The following is a 22,396-nucleotide window of genomic DNA, read 5'->3' as shown; positions in this document are numbered from 1 at the left end:
GGGCATTAAGTTCGTTTTTAATTGGACATTCTTCGCAAAAAAAATAAAATTTTGACAAAATTTTCTATAGAAATAAAATGGTGACAACATTTTCTATAGAAATAAAATTTTGACTAAATTTTCTATAGAAATAAAATTTTGACAAAATTTTCTATAGAAATAAAATTTTGATAAAATTTTCTATAAAAATAAAATTTTGACAAAATTTCTATAGAACTAAAATTTTGGCAAAATTTTCTATAGAAATAAAATTTTGGCAAAATTTTCTATAGAAATAAAATTTTGGCAAAATTTTCTATAGAAATAAAATTTTGGCAAAATTTTCTATAAAAAATGACAAAATTTTCTATAGAAATAAAATTTTGACCAAATTTTCTATAGAAATAAAATTTTGACAAAATGTTCTATAGAAATAACATTTTTACAAAATTTTCTATAGAAATAAAATTTTGACAAAATTTTCTATAGAAATAAAATTTTGACAAAATTTTCTATAAAAATAAAATTTTAACAAAAATTTTTACAGAAATTAAATTTAGGCAAAATTTTCTAGAAAAATAAAAATTTGATTAAATCTTCTATAAAAATAAAATTTTGACAAAATTTTCTATAGAAATAAAGTTCTGACAAAATTTTCTATAGAAATAATATTTTGAAAAAATTTTTCTATGGAAATAAAATTTTAAGAAAAATTTTGAGAAAATTAGTAGTCACTCACATTGATGGCTTTATTGGTACATACTTGTAGAGTTCCCCGTTCCGAAGGTAGGGCATTAAGTTCGTGTTTAATTGGACAACCTTCACAAAAAACAAAGGATGCCGCTTTAATATACCTTTTCTTATGATCCCGCCCTACTATATCCTTACAAAAAACCCACAATAAAAGACACATGTGTTTTTTTTTTAATAATTTTTTCTGTTTAATGTATTTTTTGGAATTATAAATTTTTCTCTGGTTATTTTCTAAGTTAATTTCTTGTTCTTGCATTTGTTGTTGCTGATCTTGTAAGAGTGGCTATTTTTGTTTATAATTAAAAAAAATAAACTAAATCTAAAAAAGGGTGTTTGTTTTTAAGAAAACAAAAAAGTAGTAATCAAAACTAAAGAATTTTTTTTTAACATTTAACACAAAATTTTATAAACTTAAAGGCATACAAATACATATGGAGGAGAGGAGACAGATGAAAAAGTTAAGGGCAGGGTGGGGGACAGAACAAAAGATAAAATTTTTGAAAAACAAAAAATATGTGTATATATAAACAATTTGGAAGAACAAAAATTAAAGAGACAATTTTTAGATTTTTTAGAAACATTGTTTTTTCCATCTTATTCTTCTTCATCTTCTTTTCTTACGAAAAACAAAGTTTAACTTAATTTTATAGCTTAATTTTTTTAAAATGTGTAATCATTTTAATCATTTCCATTTACTTTCATTACAATTTTTTCCTTTCCTTTTAACTTAATGGGTAGAGTACAGTCATTTAATAGTTCGACTTTATCATTATTAATTGTTTGTTTTCTCGAATTTCGATTTTTTTCTTTTTTCACTTTTATTTTTTTTTAATAAATTTCTTTAAAACAAAATACAATTATCATCAATAAAGACGAACAAAAAAAGTTTTTTTTTTACAAAAATACAAAAAAAGACAAAGCGACATATTTCAAATTTACTAACAAAAAGAAAATTTTTACAATTACAAAAAAAAAATTGAAGAAAAAATTAATAAAATTAATTTAAATCAAATTTAGTCGAAAATACTTTGTACAAACTAGCAATTGTAGTAAAAAAAAACGATATTTAATTCAATTCTATAATTATATTTTAGAAGTAATAGGGACAGGCCTGGAAAGAATATAGACTAAAGAGGAGAGGGGACGTAATTCTTAAAACAAATATACAATAAACTTTTTTTGATTTTTCTTTCTTTATATTTATTTTAATAATTCTTTGTTTTTAATTGTTTATTAAGGCAAGCAGTTATGCAGCGAGGATTAGTATATAGTATAGAGTTTATTGACTTTTGCTATGGCGGATATTGAAGTGTATAGGTATGTATGTGTATGTGTGTGTTTGTGTATTTGTAGCTTTGTAGTATAGAGTTTTGATAGATTTTTTTTTGTATTAAATATATTTTTCATATTTGCATTTATTTCCAAAATATTCCGAAATGAAGACAATGAATTATATGTGTGATGTTATTGTAGTAGAATTTCTTTTAGTTATTGTTTTCTGTTGTGTTTTTTTTTTTTTTTTTGTATTTATAGGCCTTATTTTGAAAACAATCTAACCATCAATTAGGATATATTCTAAATATATTTTCTATTGATGGCATACAATTGTTTTTTTTTTTATTGGGGAAAAAGAATATCTTTTCAAGAAAAACAATAAGACCTATTGTGATGTATATATCAGACAGTAATTTTATGTTTAGATTCTCGTACACTGTGGAAAAAAATATATAGAATATGAGATCTGAAAATGTAGACTTTCGATTTATCAATATTATGGCCAACAAAGATAGAAGCTTGAATTTGAAAATGAAACTATTTTTTTAGTGGAAAGTAAAAAAAAACTTGAAAAGTACTAATTCAAAATAAGCTGTAATCGATTTTTTTATGATCTCCAATCGGAAAAAGTAAAAAAAAAATAAATCGACTTTTTATGATTAACAAAATTAACATAATCGACTTTATATGATAATAAAAATCGACTAATCGACCGAAAGTTAGCCACAATCGATTTTGAATTAAAAAAAAAATCATCGACAACAGCTTGTTTTTATCGAAAAATCAAGATCGATCTAAAAGTTTTGATTGTGGGAAAACTCGTTGTAATTGCGCTAGAAATTATCCAAAAATAGGACACTGTCAATTTTGACAAATTTTATAAATGTTAAAAAACAAAAAATGGAAATTAACAAAAATATGACACTGTCAATTTTGACAAATTTTATAAATGTTAAAAAACAAAAAATGGAAAGTCAATAAATTTTGTTTTCATTTTTTTTGTTATAATTTTTGAAAGATTATAAAAAGGCCGCAATGGATTTTCAAAATATTTTTTCTTACTATAATCGACTCTAAAATCGATCTTTAATTGGTTAAAAAGGAAAAACTTACAAATTGAAATCGATTGATTAACAAAATTAGCATAATCGACTTTATATAATAATCAAAATCGACTTATCGATTATTAACATAGGCCGAAATCGATTTTTTAATATTTAAAAAATACATAATCGTTAACAGCTCGATAGAAAAATCAATCGATCGAAAAAAATTTATAAATCGATACTAATTACCAACTTAGGGGAAGTCGATAAATTTCATTGTATTTTTTTTTTTGTTTGAAATATTTTGAAAGGACTAATTTTAATATTCATGACAGTCTCTAAAACCAATTAATCGAAATAATCTTATAATCGATTTATATGATCTCCAATTCGTTTAAAAGGAAAAAGTTTAAAATTGAAATCGATTCATAAACAAAATTAGTATAATCGATTTAATATAATATTCAAAATCAACTAATCGATTATTAACATAGGTCGCCTTTTTAATATTTCAAAAATAAACAATCAATATTCGATAGAAAAATCATTCGATCGATCTAAAAATTTACTAAATGTTAAAAAATCGATACTAATTACCAACTTAGGGGAAGTCGATAAATTTCATTGTTTTTTTTTTTAATTTTTTTTTTCGATAAATTTTGAAAGGACTGATTTCAATATTCATGACGATCTCCAAAACCAATTAATCGAAATAATCTATAATCGATTTATATGAATTCCAATTGGTTTAAAAGGAAAAAAATGAAGAATACAAATCGATCGATTAACAAAATTAGCATAATCGACTTTATATAATATTCAAAATCCACTTATCGATTATTAACACAGACCGCAATCGATTTTTTAATATTTTAAAAAATAAATAATCAATAACAGTTTATATCAATATTCGATAGAAAAATTAATCGATCGATCTAAAAATTTAATAAATGTTAAAAAATCGATACTAATTACAAACTTAGGGCAAGTCGATAAATTTCATTGTTTTTTTTTAACATTTTGAAAGGACTAATTTTAATATTCATGACAGTCTCTAAAACCAATTAATCGAAATAATATTATAATCGATTTATATGATCTCCAATTGGTTTAAAAGGAAAATGTTTAAAAATTGAAATCGATTGATTAACAAAATTAGCATAATCGATTTAATATAATATTCAAAATCAACAAATCGATTATTAACATAGGTCGCCTTTTTAATATTTCAAAAATAAACAATCAATATTCGATAGAAAAATCATTCGATCGATCTAAACATTTAATAAATGTTAAAAAATCGATACTATTACCACCTTAGGGGAAGTCGATAAATTTCATTGTATTTTTTTTTTGTCGAAAAATTTTGAAAGGACTGATTTTAATATTCATGACAATCTCCAAAACCAATTAATCGAAATAATCGATTTATATGATATCAAATTGGTTTAAAAGGAAAAAAGTGAACAATTCAAATCGATTGATAAACAACATTAGCATAATCGTCTTTATATAATATTCAAAATCGACTTATCGATTATTAACATAGGTCGCCATTGGTTTTTTTTTTAATATTTAAAAAAATAAATAATCAATAACAGCTTATATCAATATTCGATAGAAAAAATAATCGATCAATCTAAAAATGTTTGGAGAATTTAAAAAAGATTTTTTTAATTTTCGAAAAAAATCCAAATAGGGATTTTTAAAGTTTTAATAAATGTAAAAAAATCGATTCCGATTACTATGAGAAGACAATGATTTTTTTAAGTTTAGACAGATTTATCAATTTTTTTGCTAATATTGAATAACTTTGTAGGAAGTCAAAATGACTTAAACGACTTTTGAATTATCGAAAGAGACAAAATATGGCTTTTTTGGAATTTTAATAAATGAAGAAAAAATCAATTCCGATAAAATTTGAAGTTTGTTTTAGGAGAAATTTTTAGAAACATTTAGAATGTTTTTTTTTTTACTTTTGTCATTATTGAAAATAAATTTTGTTTATTTTTCTAATTGAATTAATAATACCGATTGTTCGATTTGTTTGTATGATCTTATTGATTTGGCAGAGTATTAAATGTCGATTTATAACTACATAATTAGCTCCACAGTGTACATACATCTAATAACAATATATAAATTTTCGGTTTTTTTGCTTTCGTTTTTGGTAAATTAGAAATAAAATATATTTCTAATATTATATAAATTTTTAGTTTTATGAGGTTGATCTAAAAATTTATTTTTCTTTTTGGAACATAGATAGGATACGGCATTTGATTTTGGTATTTAGATATTATTAAAAATTATAGATATCAGTGCTTAGAGGGCTGTTATATTGTTTGATTTAAATTTCTTTAAATAGTTTCCCTTTTTGATTTAGATTTTTTTTTTAAATAGTAAAGTGTATATTTTGTTAATATAATTTTTATATACCATCATAGCTACAAACATTTTTAACATTTATGAATAGAGATGTAAGTATATAGGTGTATTTGTGTAGGATATACAAAAGGAAAGGAGTTTATTTTTATTACTCATTAATACAGGCTACAAGTAACAGAAACGACACATGGGACATGGAAATACATAGAAGAAAAAAAAAAAAACAAAACAGAACGAAATGAATTACAAGAATATGGGAAAGGAAGGAAGGAAGGAAGGAAGGAAGGTCGTTTATAATATTTTAATATATAACTAATAACCTACAGATATATGTAAATTTTTATTGTTTTTGTTTTATATATATATGTGTGTGTGTTTGGGTTTGGGTTTGTGTAGAGTTTTACAAAAAAAAATCAATAATTTAAATGAAATATATGATTTTATATCATATCTATATATATTAATAAATATATATTAATGTGTATGTGTGTATTTATAAACTAAAGACAAAATTTTCATATATACGTATATAAAGTAATCGTTTTATGTATATATATATATATTACTATAAAGCATCGTTGTTTCATGTTTTTATTTTGTTTCATAAATTTAATCAATTAAATATGCTAAACTAAAGTCGAAACTATTTTATATTTATAAAAAATAAAATAGCTTTTAAATATATATAGATAATAATTAGAAATAAAGTAAATATTACAATTAATTTATACAATAAAGGCTGTTGTTGTTTTTCACTTACATATATATTTTTATATGTGTGTGGTTTGGGGGGAGGGGCTATGAGAAATTATACTATGCAACAAATGACAAAAAGTGGAAATACTAAGTCACCAAAATTTTTTTGGAAATAAATTCAATATATTGTTTAGAAAAATGGAAACAATAATTATTTTTTTATTGAAAAAAAAAAAATACTATAAACTCTTAGCCAAATACCAAGGATTTTTAATTATTGAATGTGGAGAAGTGGATTGGAAAAAAAAATTGTGGGGTTTATCATGGTTTACTAGGGATTTGATATACTCGCGAATCGATCTAGTCTTTGTTACAGGGCTTTGAAAAGTTATAGTAATCAATACTGACACCCTTTTTAAAAGCACGATTGGTGTATTGTAAAGATCACGGAATATTGAAAAGTCGATTGTGATTAGCCCAAATTAGACTTTTTCAAGCCCAAAACCCAAGAACGACTAAAAAAAAAACAATAAAAAAAGCTTTAGACTTTTTTTAATATACAAATCTAAGATTTTCATTAAGGTGATTTCCATGATTTTCGATATGGACTGAATATTTTCAATTTTCTTTTACAACATTTTAAGGGCTTGGCGCCAAAAAATCAACTTTTCGACTTTTCTCAATTTGAATTGTAAAAAATAAATTCTGACATTTTCCAAAATTTGGAAAAGTTGATTTTTTTTTTTAATTTTAAGAAAATCCTTTTTAGATTTTGCGAATAATAAAAAATAGGTATCGCGACTTTCGACTTTTTGATGAATTGTCAGCATAAAAAAGTCTACAAAAGGTTCATCTTTCAAAGGAAATTTGCATCCGGCGATTTTGTTATTCTTAATTTACAAATCTTAGATTTTGATCATGGTCCTTCAAATCATTCGGTGAACTTCTTGAACATGATTTTCGATATGGACTGAAAATTTTCATTTCCTTATAAAACATTTTAGGGCTTAGAGCCAAAAAATTCAACTTTTTCTAAAACCTGACCTGTGGGAAAAGTTGACTTTTTGAGTTTTTTTTTTTTAATTTTAAGAAAATAGTTTTTAGATTTTTTCCTAATGTTAAAAAAAACAAACAAATTTAGGTATCTTGATTTTCGAATTTTTGGGAAAAGTCGATTTTTTGAGTTTTAATTTTAAGAAAATAGTTTTTAGATTTTTTCATAATGTTAAAAAACAAACAAATTTAGGTATCTAGACTTTTGAATTTTTTTCAGCATAAAAAAGCAATTTGCAAAAATTTTAATATGTGGCCTTAATTTTTTTTCAATTTACAAATCTAAGAGTTTAATTAAGGTCCTTGGAATAAATAGATTTTCGACTTAACATCAAAAAAATTGAAATTTAATTTGGAAAAATCGACATTTGTAGAATTGAGCTTTCCGATTTTTTTTTTTCAAATTTGGAAATGTCGACAATTTTTTTCAGTTATTGAGAAAATTGCTTTTAGATTTCGCTAAAATGAAAATAAACAAAAATTTTAATATGCGGCCTTAATTTTTTTTTTTTTCAATTTACAAATCTAAGAGTTTAATTAAGGTCCTTTCGACTTAACATCAAAAAAATCGAAATTTAATTTGGAAAAATCGACATGTGTAGAATTGAGCTTTCCGATTTTTTTTTCAAATTTGGAAATGTCGACAATTTTTTTCAGTTATTGAGAAAATTGCTTTTAGATTTCGCTAAAATGAAAATAAACAAAAATTTTAATATGCGGCCTTAATTTTTTTTTCAATTTACAAATCTAAGAGTTTAATTAAGGTCCTTGGAATAAATAGATTTTCGACTTAACATCAAAAAATCGAAATTTAATTTGGAAAAATCGTCATTTGTAGAATTGAGCTTTCCGATTTTTTTTTTTTCAAATTTGGAAGTGTCGATAATTTTTTTTTTCAGTTATTGAGAAAATTGCTTTTAGATTTCGCTAAAATGAAAATAAACAAAAAATTTAATATGCGGCCTTTTTTTAAATTTACAAATCTAAGAGTTTAATTAAGGTCCTTGGAATAAATAGATTTTCGACTTAACATAAAAATCGAAATTTAATTTGGAAAAATCGACATTTGTAGAATTGAGCTTTCCGATTTTTTTTCAAATTTGGAAATGTCGACATTTTTTTTAGTTATTGAGAAAATCTCTTTTAAATTTCGCTAAAATGAAAATAAACAAAAAAAAACAAATTTAGGTATCGGAATTTTCGATTTTTTGGTGATTTTTCTTTGCTTGTAAATTCTACTTTACGGCTTTTTCGTTCAAGTTCAATTCAATGACCGATCTCAAAGTCTATAAGGTTTGTTAAAAAAATCGATTTTGAATATTACAAACAATAGTTTTGGACTTTAGTTTTTTATTTTTATTTTTATGCTTATTTTATGTATTCATTTTTATTGAAAAAAAATGGATTAATCGACTTTTGTATCCCAATATTAAAAGTCGATTATTCTATATTTAAAAAATCGATTTTAAATATTACAAACAGTAGACTGGGGCTTTGTTTTTTTATTTTATTTAGATAAAAAATCTATTATTCGTTTTTTGTTTCCCTATGCAAATTTTGTATCCCATTCAAAAGTGACTGAGAATGATTAATCGACTTTCCATAAATTTAAAAACCGGTTCATATCGATAATTCGAGTTTCAATGACCCCTTAAAATTCCTCGGATTTCAACCATAATCGATTATTCCAATGTTATTAGAGGTATCCTTCATTATTCCTAGTATACAAAAGTCGAAAGGAGGCTTTATCAAATTTTGAAACAACAAAAAAGCAAATTGGAAAGAAAAAAAATTTACTTTTTAAAATATCGACGTTTTCAAAATATGGATGATATTCCTAAATTTATTCTTAAAATATTTTCTCAAGATATTTAAAATATCCCATTTTATGGGATACACTCATCCATTATTCCTAGTATACAAAAATCGAAAGCTTAACATTTTGACAAAAAAAAGTGGAGATAAACATGAAATTTTTAAAATATTAATTATTTTAAATTAACGATTTTTTTAAATATCGATTGTTTTATATATCGGTTATGTATAATTGATTTTTTTTAAATATCGATTTTTATGGGTGATATTTAAATTTTTAATTAAAAAATACTTCACATAGACTTTTCCAAATTTTGCAAAAAACATAAAGTCGAAAAAACATCGATTTTCTCAAAATATCGATTTTTTATTACAGTACCTACTTTAATATTTCAAAGGATTTTTTTTAAATATTTAACATATCTCATATTTAACTTTTATTTAAAAAAAATTATGAAAGTATTATTTTCCTAATTTCGAAATTGATTGAGAAAGGCGAAAGAAATATAGATTTTTTCAAAATATCGATTTTTTTTAGTACAGTCCCTACCTTAATATGTTGAAAGATTTTCTCAAGTTTTTGTTTTTTTTTTAACATTTCTGATGTAATGGAAGATATTTAAATCTTTTATACAAAAATTTATGATTTTACACCAAATACCCTATAAAATTGTGAATATTAAATTGAATAACTGGAATATCATTTCTACATTAAAATCCTTTTAAAATTTGTTGGCTTAAACAAAAACTTAATTAAAAAAAATTGTTGCAATTTTTCTAACCATTAGATAAAACTTATTTCAAAAAAATTATATGAATAACCAGGGTGATATTTAATGTTGCATAGTTTTTTTTTTTAATAAAGAAATCATTCATTCCAAAAAAGAATTCCAAACTTAATAAGGAGAGAATTTATGAAATAAAACCATTTTAGTAAACAATAATTTCCATTGTTGTCTATTCCAAATGATACATTTTTAGCTGCTCTTTGTGTTTTTTTTTTTCTTGTTATTGTAGTGAATGGATATATATATTTTTTAATTTTGTCAATTTAAGCTTTCCTGTGACTGATGATTTTTTTAAAACAGATTATGTTTAACATTTCAACATTATTTCCAATGCCTAAGGAAAGTTTTTAATTTTTCTTGTATAGTTTGATTTCCTTTTTCTATAATATTTTGAATAATTTTTTGTAAATTTCATTTCCCATTTCTCACTGTGTGTTGGTTATATTTATTTTGTGACTTAAATATTTTCTGGTTTTGTAACATTAATATTAATAAAGATACTTTTTAATTTCATGATATATAACAATTATATATCATAAACACACAATTACTAAATTTTCTCTTGTTTAGTTTTTTTTTATATCTATGTGTTTTTGGATTTGGGATTATTTTGTGTGTTTTTTTGTATTTCTTAAAACAAATATAATATAAAGGCTTTTAAGGCGTCTTCAGTAGTATATCTTTATTTCGTGTTCGTATTGGCGTTGTGACTTGTGATGTTGACGATGATGTCGATGATGATGATGATAAGCGTTTATAGAAATAATTGCGTCCAAATTTCTTTTGCAATTTATAGCCTTTCCGTTGTAGGAACTTGGTTATTGTTTGTATATAACTGCTAACATCCTCTTGATTTTCCAATAAATGTATTGAAATTATTTCAATTTTTATTTTGTCAAAAGGTAATGTTTGTAAAATCTATAAAAAAAAAGGAATAGAGAAAAATAACAACAACAATGTTAATTAAAATTATGACACTTCAATTTCATTATAATTTCAAATGTTTATTTCTTAAATTAGTCTCTCTCACTATATAACTAAAAAAAACTAATTAAAAAAAACACTTTCATTTTTTTTTATTGCCCACCATTGGTATGGAGAGGGATGCAGAGACTTAATATTGTTTCATGCCAAGTACATTAGCAATAACTGAAGCAATAGCATGCAACAGCTATATATCTATCCACCCAGGGCCAACCACCTAAATATTTTAAATTTTTGTTGTTGTTTTTTTATTTCAGCTTAAAACCATACATTGACTAAACTACAAGAGTAGCTTAACCAACAGAGGAAAAGAATGTTTGTCAAATTTATTTGGGCAAAGCCCTATAGACTGCAAGATGGTTGGATGGACGCACGTTTCGGAATTACCACATTCCTCATCAGCATCCTCTACTTGCAGCAAAACTATCAACCAATTATCAGAATAAATTCAGGCAGTTTATTAAACCCAACAAAAACCACATTTGAACCCTCCGAAAAAAGGTTTTACATTGATAGCCGGCTTATGCCGAAATAAACTCGAAACAAACATATCTCTTTTCCTATGCCACTGTCAAATCATCGATTTGAATTCACATGGCTGGGTTTATTTTGAGCGTGCCTCCTCTTCTTTTTCCATTTGTTTTGTTTTGTTATTGTTGGTTTTGTTCTTTAAGCATTGTTGTTGTTTTTTTATTTCAGCTTAAAACCATACATTGACTAAACTACAAGAGTAGCTTAACCAACAGAGGAAAAGAATGTTTGTCAAATTTATTTGGGCAAAGCCCTATAGACTGCAAGATGGTTGGATGGACGCACGTTTCGGAATTACCACATTCCTCATCAGCATCCTCTACTTGCAGCAAAACTATCAACCAATTATCAGAATAAATTCAGGCAGTTTATTAAACCCAACAAAAACCACATTTGAACCCTCCGAAAAAAGGTTTTACATTGATAGCCGGCTTATGCCGAAATAAACTCGAAACAAACATATCTCTTTTCCTATGCCACTGTCAAATCATCGATTGTGAATTCAAATCGATGATTTGACAGTGGCATAGGAAAAGAGATATGTTTGTTTCGAGTTTATTTCGGCATAAGCCGGCTATCAATGTAAAACCTTTTTTCGGAGGGTTCAAATGTGGTTTTTGTTGGGTTTAATAAACTGCCTGAATTTATTCTGATAATTGGTTGATAGTTTTGCTGCAAGTAGAGGATGCTGATGAGGAATGTGGTAATTCCGAAACGTGCGTCCATCCAACCATCTTGCAGTCTATAGGGCTTTGCCCAAATAAATTTGACAAACATTCTTTTCCTCTGTTGGTTAAGCTACTCTTGTAGTTTAGTCAATGTATGGTTTTAAGCTGAAATAAAAAAACAACAACAATGCTTAAAGAACAAAACCAACAATAACAAAACAAAACAAATGGAAAAAGAAGAGGAGGCACGCTCAAAATAAACCCAGCCATGTGAATTCAAATCGATGATTTGACAGTGGCATAGGAAAAGAGATATGTTTGTTTCGAGTTTATTTCGGCATAAGCCGGCTATCAATGTAAAACCTTTTTTCGGAGGGTTCAAATGTGGTTTTTGTTGGGTTTAATAAACTGCCTGAATTTATTCTGATAATTGGTTGATAGTTTTGCTGCAAGTAGAGGATGCTGATGAGGAATGTGGTAATTCCGAAACGTGCGTCCATCCAACCATCTTGCAGTCTATAGGGCTTTGCCCAAATAAATTTGACAAACATTCTTTTCCTCTGTTGGTTAAGCTACTCTTGTAGTTTAGTCAATGTATGGTTTTAAGCTGAAATAAAAAAACAACAACAATGCTTAAAGAACAAAACCAACAATAACAAAACAAAACAAATTTTAAATTTTTGTTTTTTTTTTGTTAAACATATTCTTTTATCACGTAAGGTTATATAGACATTTTTTGTTGGTTATAGCAAATTTTGGAAACTTTTGGAATAGAACCATAGAAAAAAATTGAAATTTTCTAAAACACCTTTTATTTATCAAAATCGACTTTATCTTTCCTAACCTTAACTCACTTCAATTAGAAATACAAATTCAAAATGGATAGAAGTCCGAGAGAAAATCGATTTTTTTCTATCGATTATCCGATTATCGAAATTGCCCGTGGTAAAGCCGAAGGAGCCTGCTGGTACGTTATTATGCTGAAAGATCAGTTTAACATTTTTTTGAAGCCATCATGGTGCAATGTTTTGTTAGATTTTGAAAAATATTCCTCTCCAACTAAGAGATAATTCATAAATAGAATTTTTTTTTCAAAATGTTGACAACATTTTCTATAGTAATAAAATTTTGACAAAATTTTCTATAGTAATAAAATTTTGACAAATTTTCTATAAAAATAAAATTTTGACAAAATTTTCTATAGAAATAAAATCTTTGACAAAATTTTCTATAGAAATAGAATTTTGACAAAATTTTCTATAGAAATAAAATTTTCCATAGAAACAAAATTTTGACATAATTTTATAAAGAAATACAATTTTGACATTTTCTATAGAAATAAAATTCTGACAAAATTTTCTATAGAAATAAAATTTTGAAAAAATTTTCTATAGAAATAAAATTTTTACACAATTTTCTATAGAAATAAAATTTTGACATAATTTTCTATAGAAATAAAATTTTAACAACAAAAAGAATATAAATAATTTTTTTTTACAAAATTTCTATAGAAATAAAATTTTGACTAAATTTTCAATAGAAATAAAATTTTGACTAAATATTCTATAGAAATAAAATTTTGACTAAATATTCTATAGAAATAAAATTTTGAAAAAATTTTCTATAGAAATAAAATTTTGACTAAATTTTCTATAGAAATAAAATTTTTACTAAATTTTCTATAGAAATAAAATTTTGACAAAATTTTCTATAGAAATAAAATTTTGAAAAAAAAATTATAGAAATAAAAATTTGAAAAAAAAAATCTAAGGAAATAAAATTTTGAAAAAAAAAATCTATAGAAACAAAATTTTGACAAAATATTCTATAGAAATAAAACGTTGACAAAATTTTCTATAGAAATAAAATTTTGAAAAAAATTCTAAAGAAATAAAATTTTGACTAAATTTTCTATACAAATAAAATTTTGAAAAAAAATTCTATAGAAATAAAATATTGACAAAATTTTCTATAGAAATAAAATTTCGACAAAATTTGCTCTAGAAATAGAATTTTGACAAAATTTGCTATAGAAATAGAATTTTGACAAAATTTGTTATAGAAATAGAATTTTGACAAAATTTTCTATAGAAATAAAATTTTGACAAAATTTTCTGTAGAAATAAAATTTTGAAAAAAAATCTAAAGAAATAAAATGTTGACAAAATTTTCTATAGAAATAAAATTTTGAAAAAAAAAATTCTATAGAAATAAAATTTTGAAAAAAAAATCTAAAGAAATAAAATTTTGCCAAAATTTTCTATAGAAATAAAATTTTGGCAAAATTTTCTATAGAAATAAAATTTTGACAAAATTTTCTATAGAAGTAACATTTTGACAAAATTTTCTATAGAAATAAAATGTTGACAAAACTTTCTATATAAAAATAAAATTTTGACAAAATTTTCTATAGAAATAAAAGTTTGACAAAATTTTCTATAGAAATAAAATTTCGACAAAATTTGCTCTAGAAATAGAATTTTGACAAAATTTGCTATAGAAATAGAATTTTGACAAAATTTGTTATAGAAATAGAATTTTGACAAAATTTTCTATAGAAATAAAATTTTGACAAAATTTTCTGTAGAAATAAAATTTTGAAAAAAAATCTAAAGAAATAAAATGTTGACAAAATTTTCTATAGAAATAAAATTTTGAAAAAAAAAATTCTATAGAAATAAAATTTTGAAAAAAAAATTTAAAGAAATAAAATTTTGGCAAAATTTTCTATAGAAATAAAATTTTGGCAAAATTTTCTATAGAAATAAAATTTTGACAAAATTTTCTATAGAAGTAACATTTTGACAAAATTTTCTATAGAAATAAAATGTTGACAAAACTTTCTATATAAAAATAAAATTTTGACAAAATTTTCTATAGAAATAAAAGTTTGACAAAATTTTCTATAGAAATAAAGTTTTTGACAAAATTTTCTATAGAAATAAATTTTTGAAAAAAAAAATTCTAAAGAAATAAAATTTTGACAAAATTTTCAATAGAAATAAAATTTTGACAAAATTTTCAATAGAAATAAAATTTTGACAAAATTTTCTATAGAAATAAAATTTTGGCAAATTTTTCTATAAAAATAAAATTTTGACAAAATTTTCTATAGAAATAAAATGTTGACAAAATTTTCTATAGAAATAAAATTTTTACAAAACTTTCTATAGAAATAACATTTTGACAAAAATTTCTATAGAAATAAAATTTTGACAAAATTTTCTATAGAAATAAAATTTTGACAAAATTTTCTATAGTAATAATGTCATTCAAATTCTAAATTTCATGAAAAAAAACCTAAAATTCCCTTCAAAATATGAAGGGCATTGGAAATTCGTTGCGGTCTGTCTTAATGTACTCTGGACATGACACACTACCAATCTGCACTATTATCACCAGAGAGGGTACTACAACAAGTATTACTACTATCATTACTTACATCCAACTCATGACCATGCACACCCAGACTAAGAAGATCGTATTCAACACGATTTGTAGCTAGCATGATGGTATACAGCGGAAAACATTTGACACGCGAATTGAACCATGATGTCTCCTCATCAAGCAGACTGTTAATTCGCACTTCAGACTCTTCATTGTGAGCGGTAACCACCTAAATATCACAAAAAAAAAAACGAAAGACATTAGCAATTAGCAACTCTAAGAAGAATTTCGATTTGAATGGGAAAACTTCATACATACCTCTTTGGGATATGATTTTGGTGATACACAGGCCTGCACCAATTCCATGCGTGGCCTTAGGCCATTCTGTTTGCATAGGGTGAAAAACCTTCTTGGTTCAGGTTCCACAATAATACCGCCCCAATTTAATGTCTCCGATAACCATGGTGCTGTCATAAATTGACCCAAAGAGCCAGTCAAGGATTGTATAACGGCACCATTGGTTTTACCCTGCAGTTGATTGGCCACATAATAGGCCATTTTTGGTGTTAATTCATTGGGATGGGCACTAAAGTTAAAATGCTGATTTATTCCTAATAAATCATCAGCACCAACAACAGATCCTTTTGTACCTCCGCCACCGGGGCCGAGTGTTGTTGATGATGATGACGATAATGATAATGCTGCCGCTGTTGACGCTGTGGTCTCACCACTTCCACCACCACCGCCGCCACTATCACGACGACTCCTATCGTCCATCATAGATTTAAAACAATGTTTTGAATATTTGCGCATATGGATTTCACGCAGGAATGCTATAAGTATAGGATCATCTTGGGCCACATCAAAGAAATCGTAATCACGCGACATATTCAGGCGAAATTGTTGATGGCGAATTTCTATAAAATAAAAGAAAACAATAAAAAATATTAGAACAACAATTATAGATTGGTAGTCTAAAATTGATTTCACGACTAATCGACTTTTTGGTAAAAAAAAGACCAAAAGTCATAGTCGACTTTTTGTCAAAAAAAGACGAAAAGTCATATTCGACTTTTTATAGTCTTCAATTTTGTCTAACAAACTTTTGAATTTGTTTATTTTAGTTTTTGCGTTAAGTTTTAAAATTTCTAAACTAATAATTGAACCCCAAATATCTAGTGACCCACGTTGGGCGCCATGAGTTAATCGAGCCTAATTCATTGACTAACTCGTTTGAATCTCTATCAGCGTTGCCGGAATTGTTTCTCTAAAATCGGCTAGATTTTCCCCCATAAAGTAAAAAAAAAAACTCAAACAAATATAAAAAGGGATAAAAAACCGCAAAAAAGCCATAAAATGATTTTTCCCCTAAAAAAAAAAAATAAAAAAAACTTAAGCCAAATGTGCAATGATGACAATTTTATTTCAGTTTCATATTAATTTAATTTGTATGTTAATGATAAAAAAATTTGATCCACTTAATGGACCAAATATCTACGCTGAGTGTTCCACGTTGGGCGCCATGAGGAAATCGGTCCTAACTCATTGATGTGAGCCTCTAGGACGATTCTTCTACATTTACTTCTTTTTGTGTTATTTTGAAAAATTTTTGGGCGCCATGAGGAAATCGGGCCTAACTCATTGCTGTGAGCCTCTAGGGCGATTCTTTCACATTCGCTTCTTTTTGTGTTATTTTACCAAAATTTCTGATTCAATTAATGAACCAAATATCCACGCTAAATGCCCCACATTGGGCGCCATGAAAGAATCGGGCCTAAGTCATTGATGTGAGACTCTAGGGTGATAGTTTTATTTCGAATCTTCGATATTCTCTCATTGTTTACATTATTTTACAGAATTTTTCATCCAATTACGGAGAAAAATATCTACACTGAATGCCCCACGTTGGACGCCAAGAGGTAATCGGGCCCAACTCATAGATATAAGTTTCGATTCTCCCATTTTCACATAATTTTATGTTACTTTCGAAAATTTCTAATCTAATTACTGAATTTCTAATCTAATTACAAGGCTGAATGGCTCTCGTTGGGCGCCATAAGGTAATCACACCTAACACATTGATATTAATCTCTAGATTAGGTTCGATTAGGTGGCAGCCCGATGTATCAGGCTCACTTAGACTATTCAGTCCATTGTGATACCACATTGGTGAACTTCCCTCTTATCACTGAGTGCTGCCCGATTCCATGTTAAGCTCAATGACAAGGGACCTCCTTTTTATAGGCGAGTCCGAACGGCGTTCCACATTGCAGTGAAACCACTTAGAGAAGTTTTGAAAGCCTCAGAAATATCACCAACATTACTGAGGTCGGATAATACACCGCAGAAAACTTTTTGGTGTTCGGTCGAAGTAGGAATCGAACCCACGACCTTAATCTCTAGGGTGACAGTTCTGTTTCGGGTCATTTAATTTTTATATTATGTTAACAAATTCTAAGACAAATAATGGACCAAATATCTACGCTAAGTGGCCCACGTTGGGCGCCATGAAGTAATCGGACTTAACTCATTAATATTAGTCTCTAGTGTTAAACATCTTTTCAAGCAAAAAAAATATCACCAACATTTTTCCAATACAAATTTTAATTGAATTCAAGAAAAATTCAATTAAGAATTTAATTGGTTCAACATTTTTTTTAATTGAAACAAAAATCAATCACAGAAATTAATAATATCAATTAGATTTTTAATTGGATCAATTATTTTTGAATTGGTGATTTATACTATCATTTCTGTGATTGAAGAAATTTCATTTAAAAAATAATTGGATCAATAAATTTCATGATTGAAGACTAAAAATATTTTTTTTTTGTGCGCTTAGATATTAATATCCCACTTTGGGTGCCATGAGTTGATCTAGTCAAGCTCATTAATATGAGCAGCTGCGGTGACGGTTATATTTCGATTCTTTCATATTCATTTAATTTTTTTATTAATATCAAAAATAAGTGCTCCACGTTGGGCGCCACATTGGGTCTAATGAGTTTAAGGAATATGACCAACATTAAAATATAGTTTTGTGTTTTTTCCGATTCCAAAAATGTAGCTATAATCCTCGGGTATGCAAACTATTACGCAGATACACTGAAAGAATACTTCTCTTTTCTGAGGGACCAACATTTAGATTTATTTACTCTTAAATATTTTGTTATAAAATTTCATTCCGAAGGAAAGTAGTTTTTCTTGGTGTGTAGCGAAATACTATAAATACATAAATTTCCTAGCATGATTAATTTGATCTCTGTTTTTGATTGAGAAACTCATGGCAACTTCTTGCTCAACGAGGGTTCGTTTTGTTCTGGTTATGCTTCGGTAATAATTGTAAATTGTAAACTCTCTAGAGATGGAATGATTGTTATATTCTCCACTTTTTTCATGTGGTTGCTTGTTTTGCATTTCATTACTAATGACCATTGGTTTTCCTAGAAAATTTACAATATTTTCTTGAAACAAATCGCAAAATGAAAATACCTGCGAGGGTAATGCTTTAAACGCCCAATAAAAAGAGCACTAGGCTTTTACATGATTTTCTTCTTATTCAAATGAAGTTGTGGTTTTTGCTTTTGCTAGAGACAGCAGAAGCATTTTTAATTACATGTAACCAGGGTAATCAAAACTATAGGAGATGATATAAATCTCTTTGTATTTCTACCATAGTGCAAGGTAGATAAAGAAGTTTTTTTGTATTAGCCATTGCATGGAAATAACTTTTAGCCTTTACAAAGTAAAACATATACCGAAAATTAATGTAAAGAAAATTTAAATTAAATTAATTTTATATTTTTATTTCGGTTCTTTCATATTCAATTAATTTTTATGTTATTATGGAAAATTTCTATAAATCCCATTAATCAAATATCTATGTTGAGTGCCCCATGTTGGGCGCCAATTTGTAATAGGACCTTACTCGTTGATATGTGTCTCTATTTCGTTTTCTCCATATTCATTTAATGTTATAATAGAGATACAATTTTCTATAGTGATAAAATTTTGTCAACATTTTCTATAGAGATACAATTTTCAGAAAATTTTCTATAGAGATAAAATTTTGACAAAATTTTCTATAGAGATAAAATTTTGACAAAAATTTTCTATAGAGATAAAATTTTCAGAAAATGTTCTATAGAGATAAAATTTTCAGAAAATTTTCTATAGAGATAAAATTTTCAGAAAATTTTCTAGAGATAAAATTTTCAGAAAATTTTCTATAGAGATAAAATTTTCAGAAAATTTTCTATAGAGATAAAATTTTCTATAGAGATAAAATTTTCAGTAAATTTTCTATAGATAAAATTTTCAGAAAATTTTCTATAGAGATAAAATTTTCAGAAAATTTTCTATAGAGATAAAATTTTCAGAAAATTTTCTATAGAGATAAAATTTTCTATAGAGATAAAATTTTCAGAAAATTTTCTACAGAGATAAAATTTTCAGAAAATTTTCTATATAGAGATAAAATTTTCAGAAAATTTTCTATAGAGATAAAATTTTCAGAAAATTTTCTATAGAGATAAAATTTTCAGAAAATTTTCTATAGAGATAAAATTTTCAGAAAATTTTATTAGAGATAAAATTTTGACAAAATTTTCTATAGAAATAAAATTTTCAGAAAATTTTCTATAGAAATAAAATTTTCAGAACATTTTCTACAGAAATAAAATTTTTAGAAAATTTTCTATAGAAATAAAATTTTCAGAAAATTTTCTATAGAAATACATTTTTCAGAAAATTTTCTATAGAAATAACATTTCCAGAAAATTTTCTATAGAGATAAAATTTTGACAAAATTTTCTATAGAGATAAAATTTTGACAAAATTTTCTATAGTGATAAAATTTTGACAAAATTTTCTATAGAGATAAAATTTTGACAAAATTTTCTATAGAGATAAAATTTTGACAAAATTTTCTATAGAGATAAAATTTTGACAAAATTGTCTATAGAGATAAAATTTTGACAAAATTGTCTATAGAGATAAAATTTTGACAAAATTTTCTATAGAGATAAAATTTTGACAAAATTTTCTATAGAGATAAAATTTTGACAAAATTTTCTATGGAGATAAAATTTTGACAAAATTTTCTATGGAGATAAAATTTTGACAAAATTTTCTATGGAGATAAAATTTTGACAAAATTTTCTATAGAAATAACATTTCAGAAAATTTTCTTAGAGATAAAATTTTGACAAAATTTTCTATAGAGAGAAAATTTATTGACAAAATTAGAAATGATATTTGGTCCATGTTATAGTTATTGTATATTTATATTTTTATTAATAATTTGTAGATTTAAAATTAAAAATAATAATACATTGACAAAATCATAGAAAAAACCCTAGTCTTTCTTCCTTATAAAAGATGGTTTACTTTTAATTGGCCACATGATAAAACCTTCTTCATAATGATTTGTAAACCATGGGAGGAGACCTAAACACTAAACCAAAAACCTTGATAGTTTTCTTTGTTACGGTTATTCTACTGGTTTTTTGGGTCATCACATCAAAAGTGTGAAACTAAAAAAAAGAGGTGAAAACTAACTGAAAATTTACACATACAAAAGTTGTAGATTTTCTGTTTATTTTCTAGTATTATTGTTATAACTTTAGATATTTAAAAAAAAAGTTAACAACCTTGTAATTTCTACACTTAAAAGACTCACAAAAATAATTCACACACAAATATTATCATTAAAAAAAACACAAAAGCTGCAACAATGCGAAAATTTATCATGGGTCCACATAAAAGTGGAACAAACAAAAAACTGTCTTGGAAGAAAAATTCATCCAAAAGAAATATTAAATTAAAAAATTAAATTTCTAAATTTGAATGGTTAGTATGAAAAAACAAAATGAACGCCAAAAGAAATTTAAATAAATCACAAAACCCAAAACTAAAACCTTTCTCCTAAAGTAAAATGATGACCATTCAAATCTCAACCACCAAATAAATCTGGAAAAACTTTTAATTGTTATGCGTTAATCCAACCATTAAAACACCTTATGACCATTTTGTATGATCTTTAGATAACATTCAAAAGACACACAACAGGCGGAGATTCCAATTAAATTAGGAAATTGAGAATTCACTATACTAAATATTGGCCAGATTATCACTTGGGGCATTGTTTGTTGTTGAAGAGAATTACTCGATTAAATGATCCAATCCCATGTTATTCATTCATAAATTATTTTCCATTCATATTTTGAAAATGTGTGAGGCAAACGTTTAACTACGTTTGGTTCATATTTCTCAAAATATTTTTAATGACTCAATGGAAACCAAATGTTGTATTAAATAACTGAGGGTCTGTCTGTTTATCCGACCATACCTGCTGGATGAAATATCAAATTTAATTTTTTTTATTGTGATTATTGGTGGTTATTGCCGCGGGGTTTCAAATAACCCAATGATTGATTGATAAATAACTAGATAACTATTAAACAGAAAGCAAAATATACAAAATTGTAATTCTAAAAAAATATTAAGCGATTTACTATAGAAATAAAATTTTCAGAAAATTTTCTATAGAAATACAATTTTCTATAGAAATAAAATTTTCACAAAATTTTCTATAGAAATAAACTTTTCAGAAAATTTCTATAGAAATAAAATTTTCAGAAAATTTTCTATAGAAATACAATTTTCAGAAAATTTTCTATAGAAATAAAATTTTCAGAAAATTTGCAGACAATTCTCTATAGAAATAAAATTTTCAGCAGATTTTCTATAGAAATAAAATTTTCAGCAAATTTTTTTATAGAAATAACATTTTCAGCAAATTTTCTATAGAAAAAAAAATTCAGAAAATTTTCTAAGAAATAAAATTTTCAGTAAATTTTCTATAGCAAAAAATTTTCAGAAAATTTTCTAAGAAATAAAATTTTCTATAGAAAAAAATTTTCAGAAAATTTTTTAAGAAATAAAATTTTCAGAAAATTTTCTATAGAAATAAAATTTTCAGAAAATTTTCTATAGAAATAAAATTTTCAGAAAATTTTCTATAGAAATAAAATTT

General features: G+C 25.2%; 1 protein-coding gene across 1 annotated transcript in view; it reads right to left on the bottom strand.

The window, feature by feature from the left end:
* Nucleotides 1-895: 895 nt before the first annotated feature.
* S (EGF receptor activation regulator Star) overlaps nt 896-22,396 on the bottom strand; it is a 137,719-nt gene continuing 116,218 nt past the window's right edge. The window contains exons 4-6 of the mRNA XM_075297406.1: nt 15,679-16,277; nt 15,416-15,589; nt 896-10,708 (exon numbers count right to left, since the gene is read on the bottom strand). Coding sequence (XP_075153521.1) covers nt 10,448-10,708; nt 15,416-15,589; nt 15,679-16,277 — 1,034 coding nt within the window. The 3' untranslated portion in view covers nt 896-10,447. The remainder of the gene's footprint in view (nt 10,709-15,415; nt 15,590-15,678; nt 16,278-22,396) is intronic.

The sequence above is a fragment of the Haematobia irritans genome, chromosome 2 (assembly GCF_050003625.1).
Source record: "Haematobia irritans isolate KBUSLIRL chromosome 2, ASM5000362v1, whole genome shotgun sequence".
Lineage (NCBI taxonomy): Eukaryota > Metazoa > Arthropoda > Insecta > Diptera > Muscidae > Haematobia > Haematobia irritans.
The sequence above is the reverse complement of the archived record's forward strand: the minus strand, read 5'-3'. Positions and strand labels throughout refer to the sequence as shown.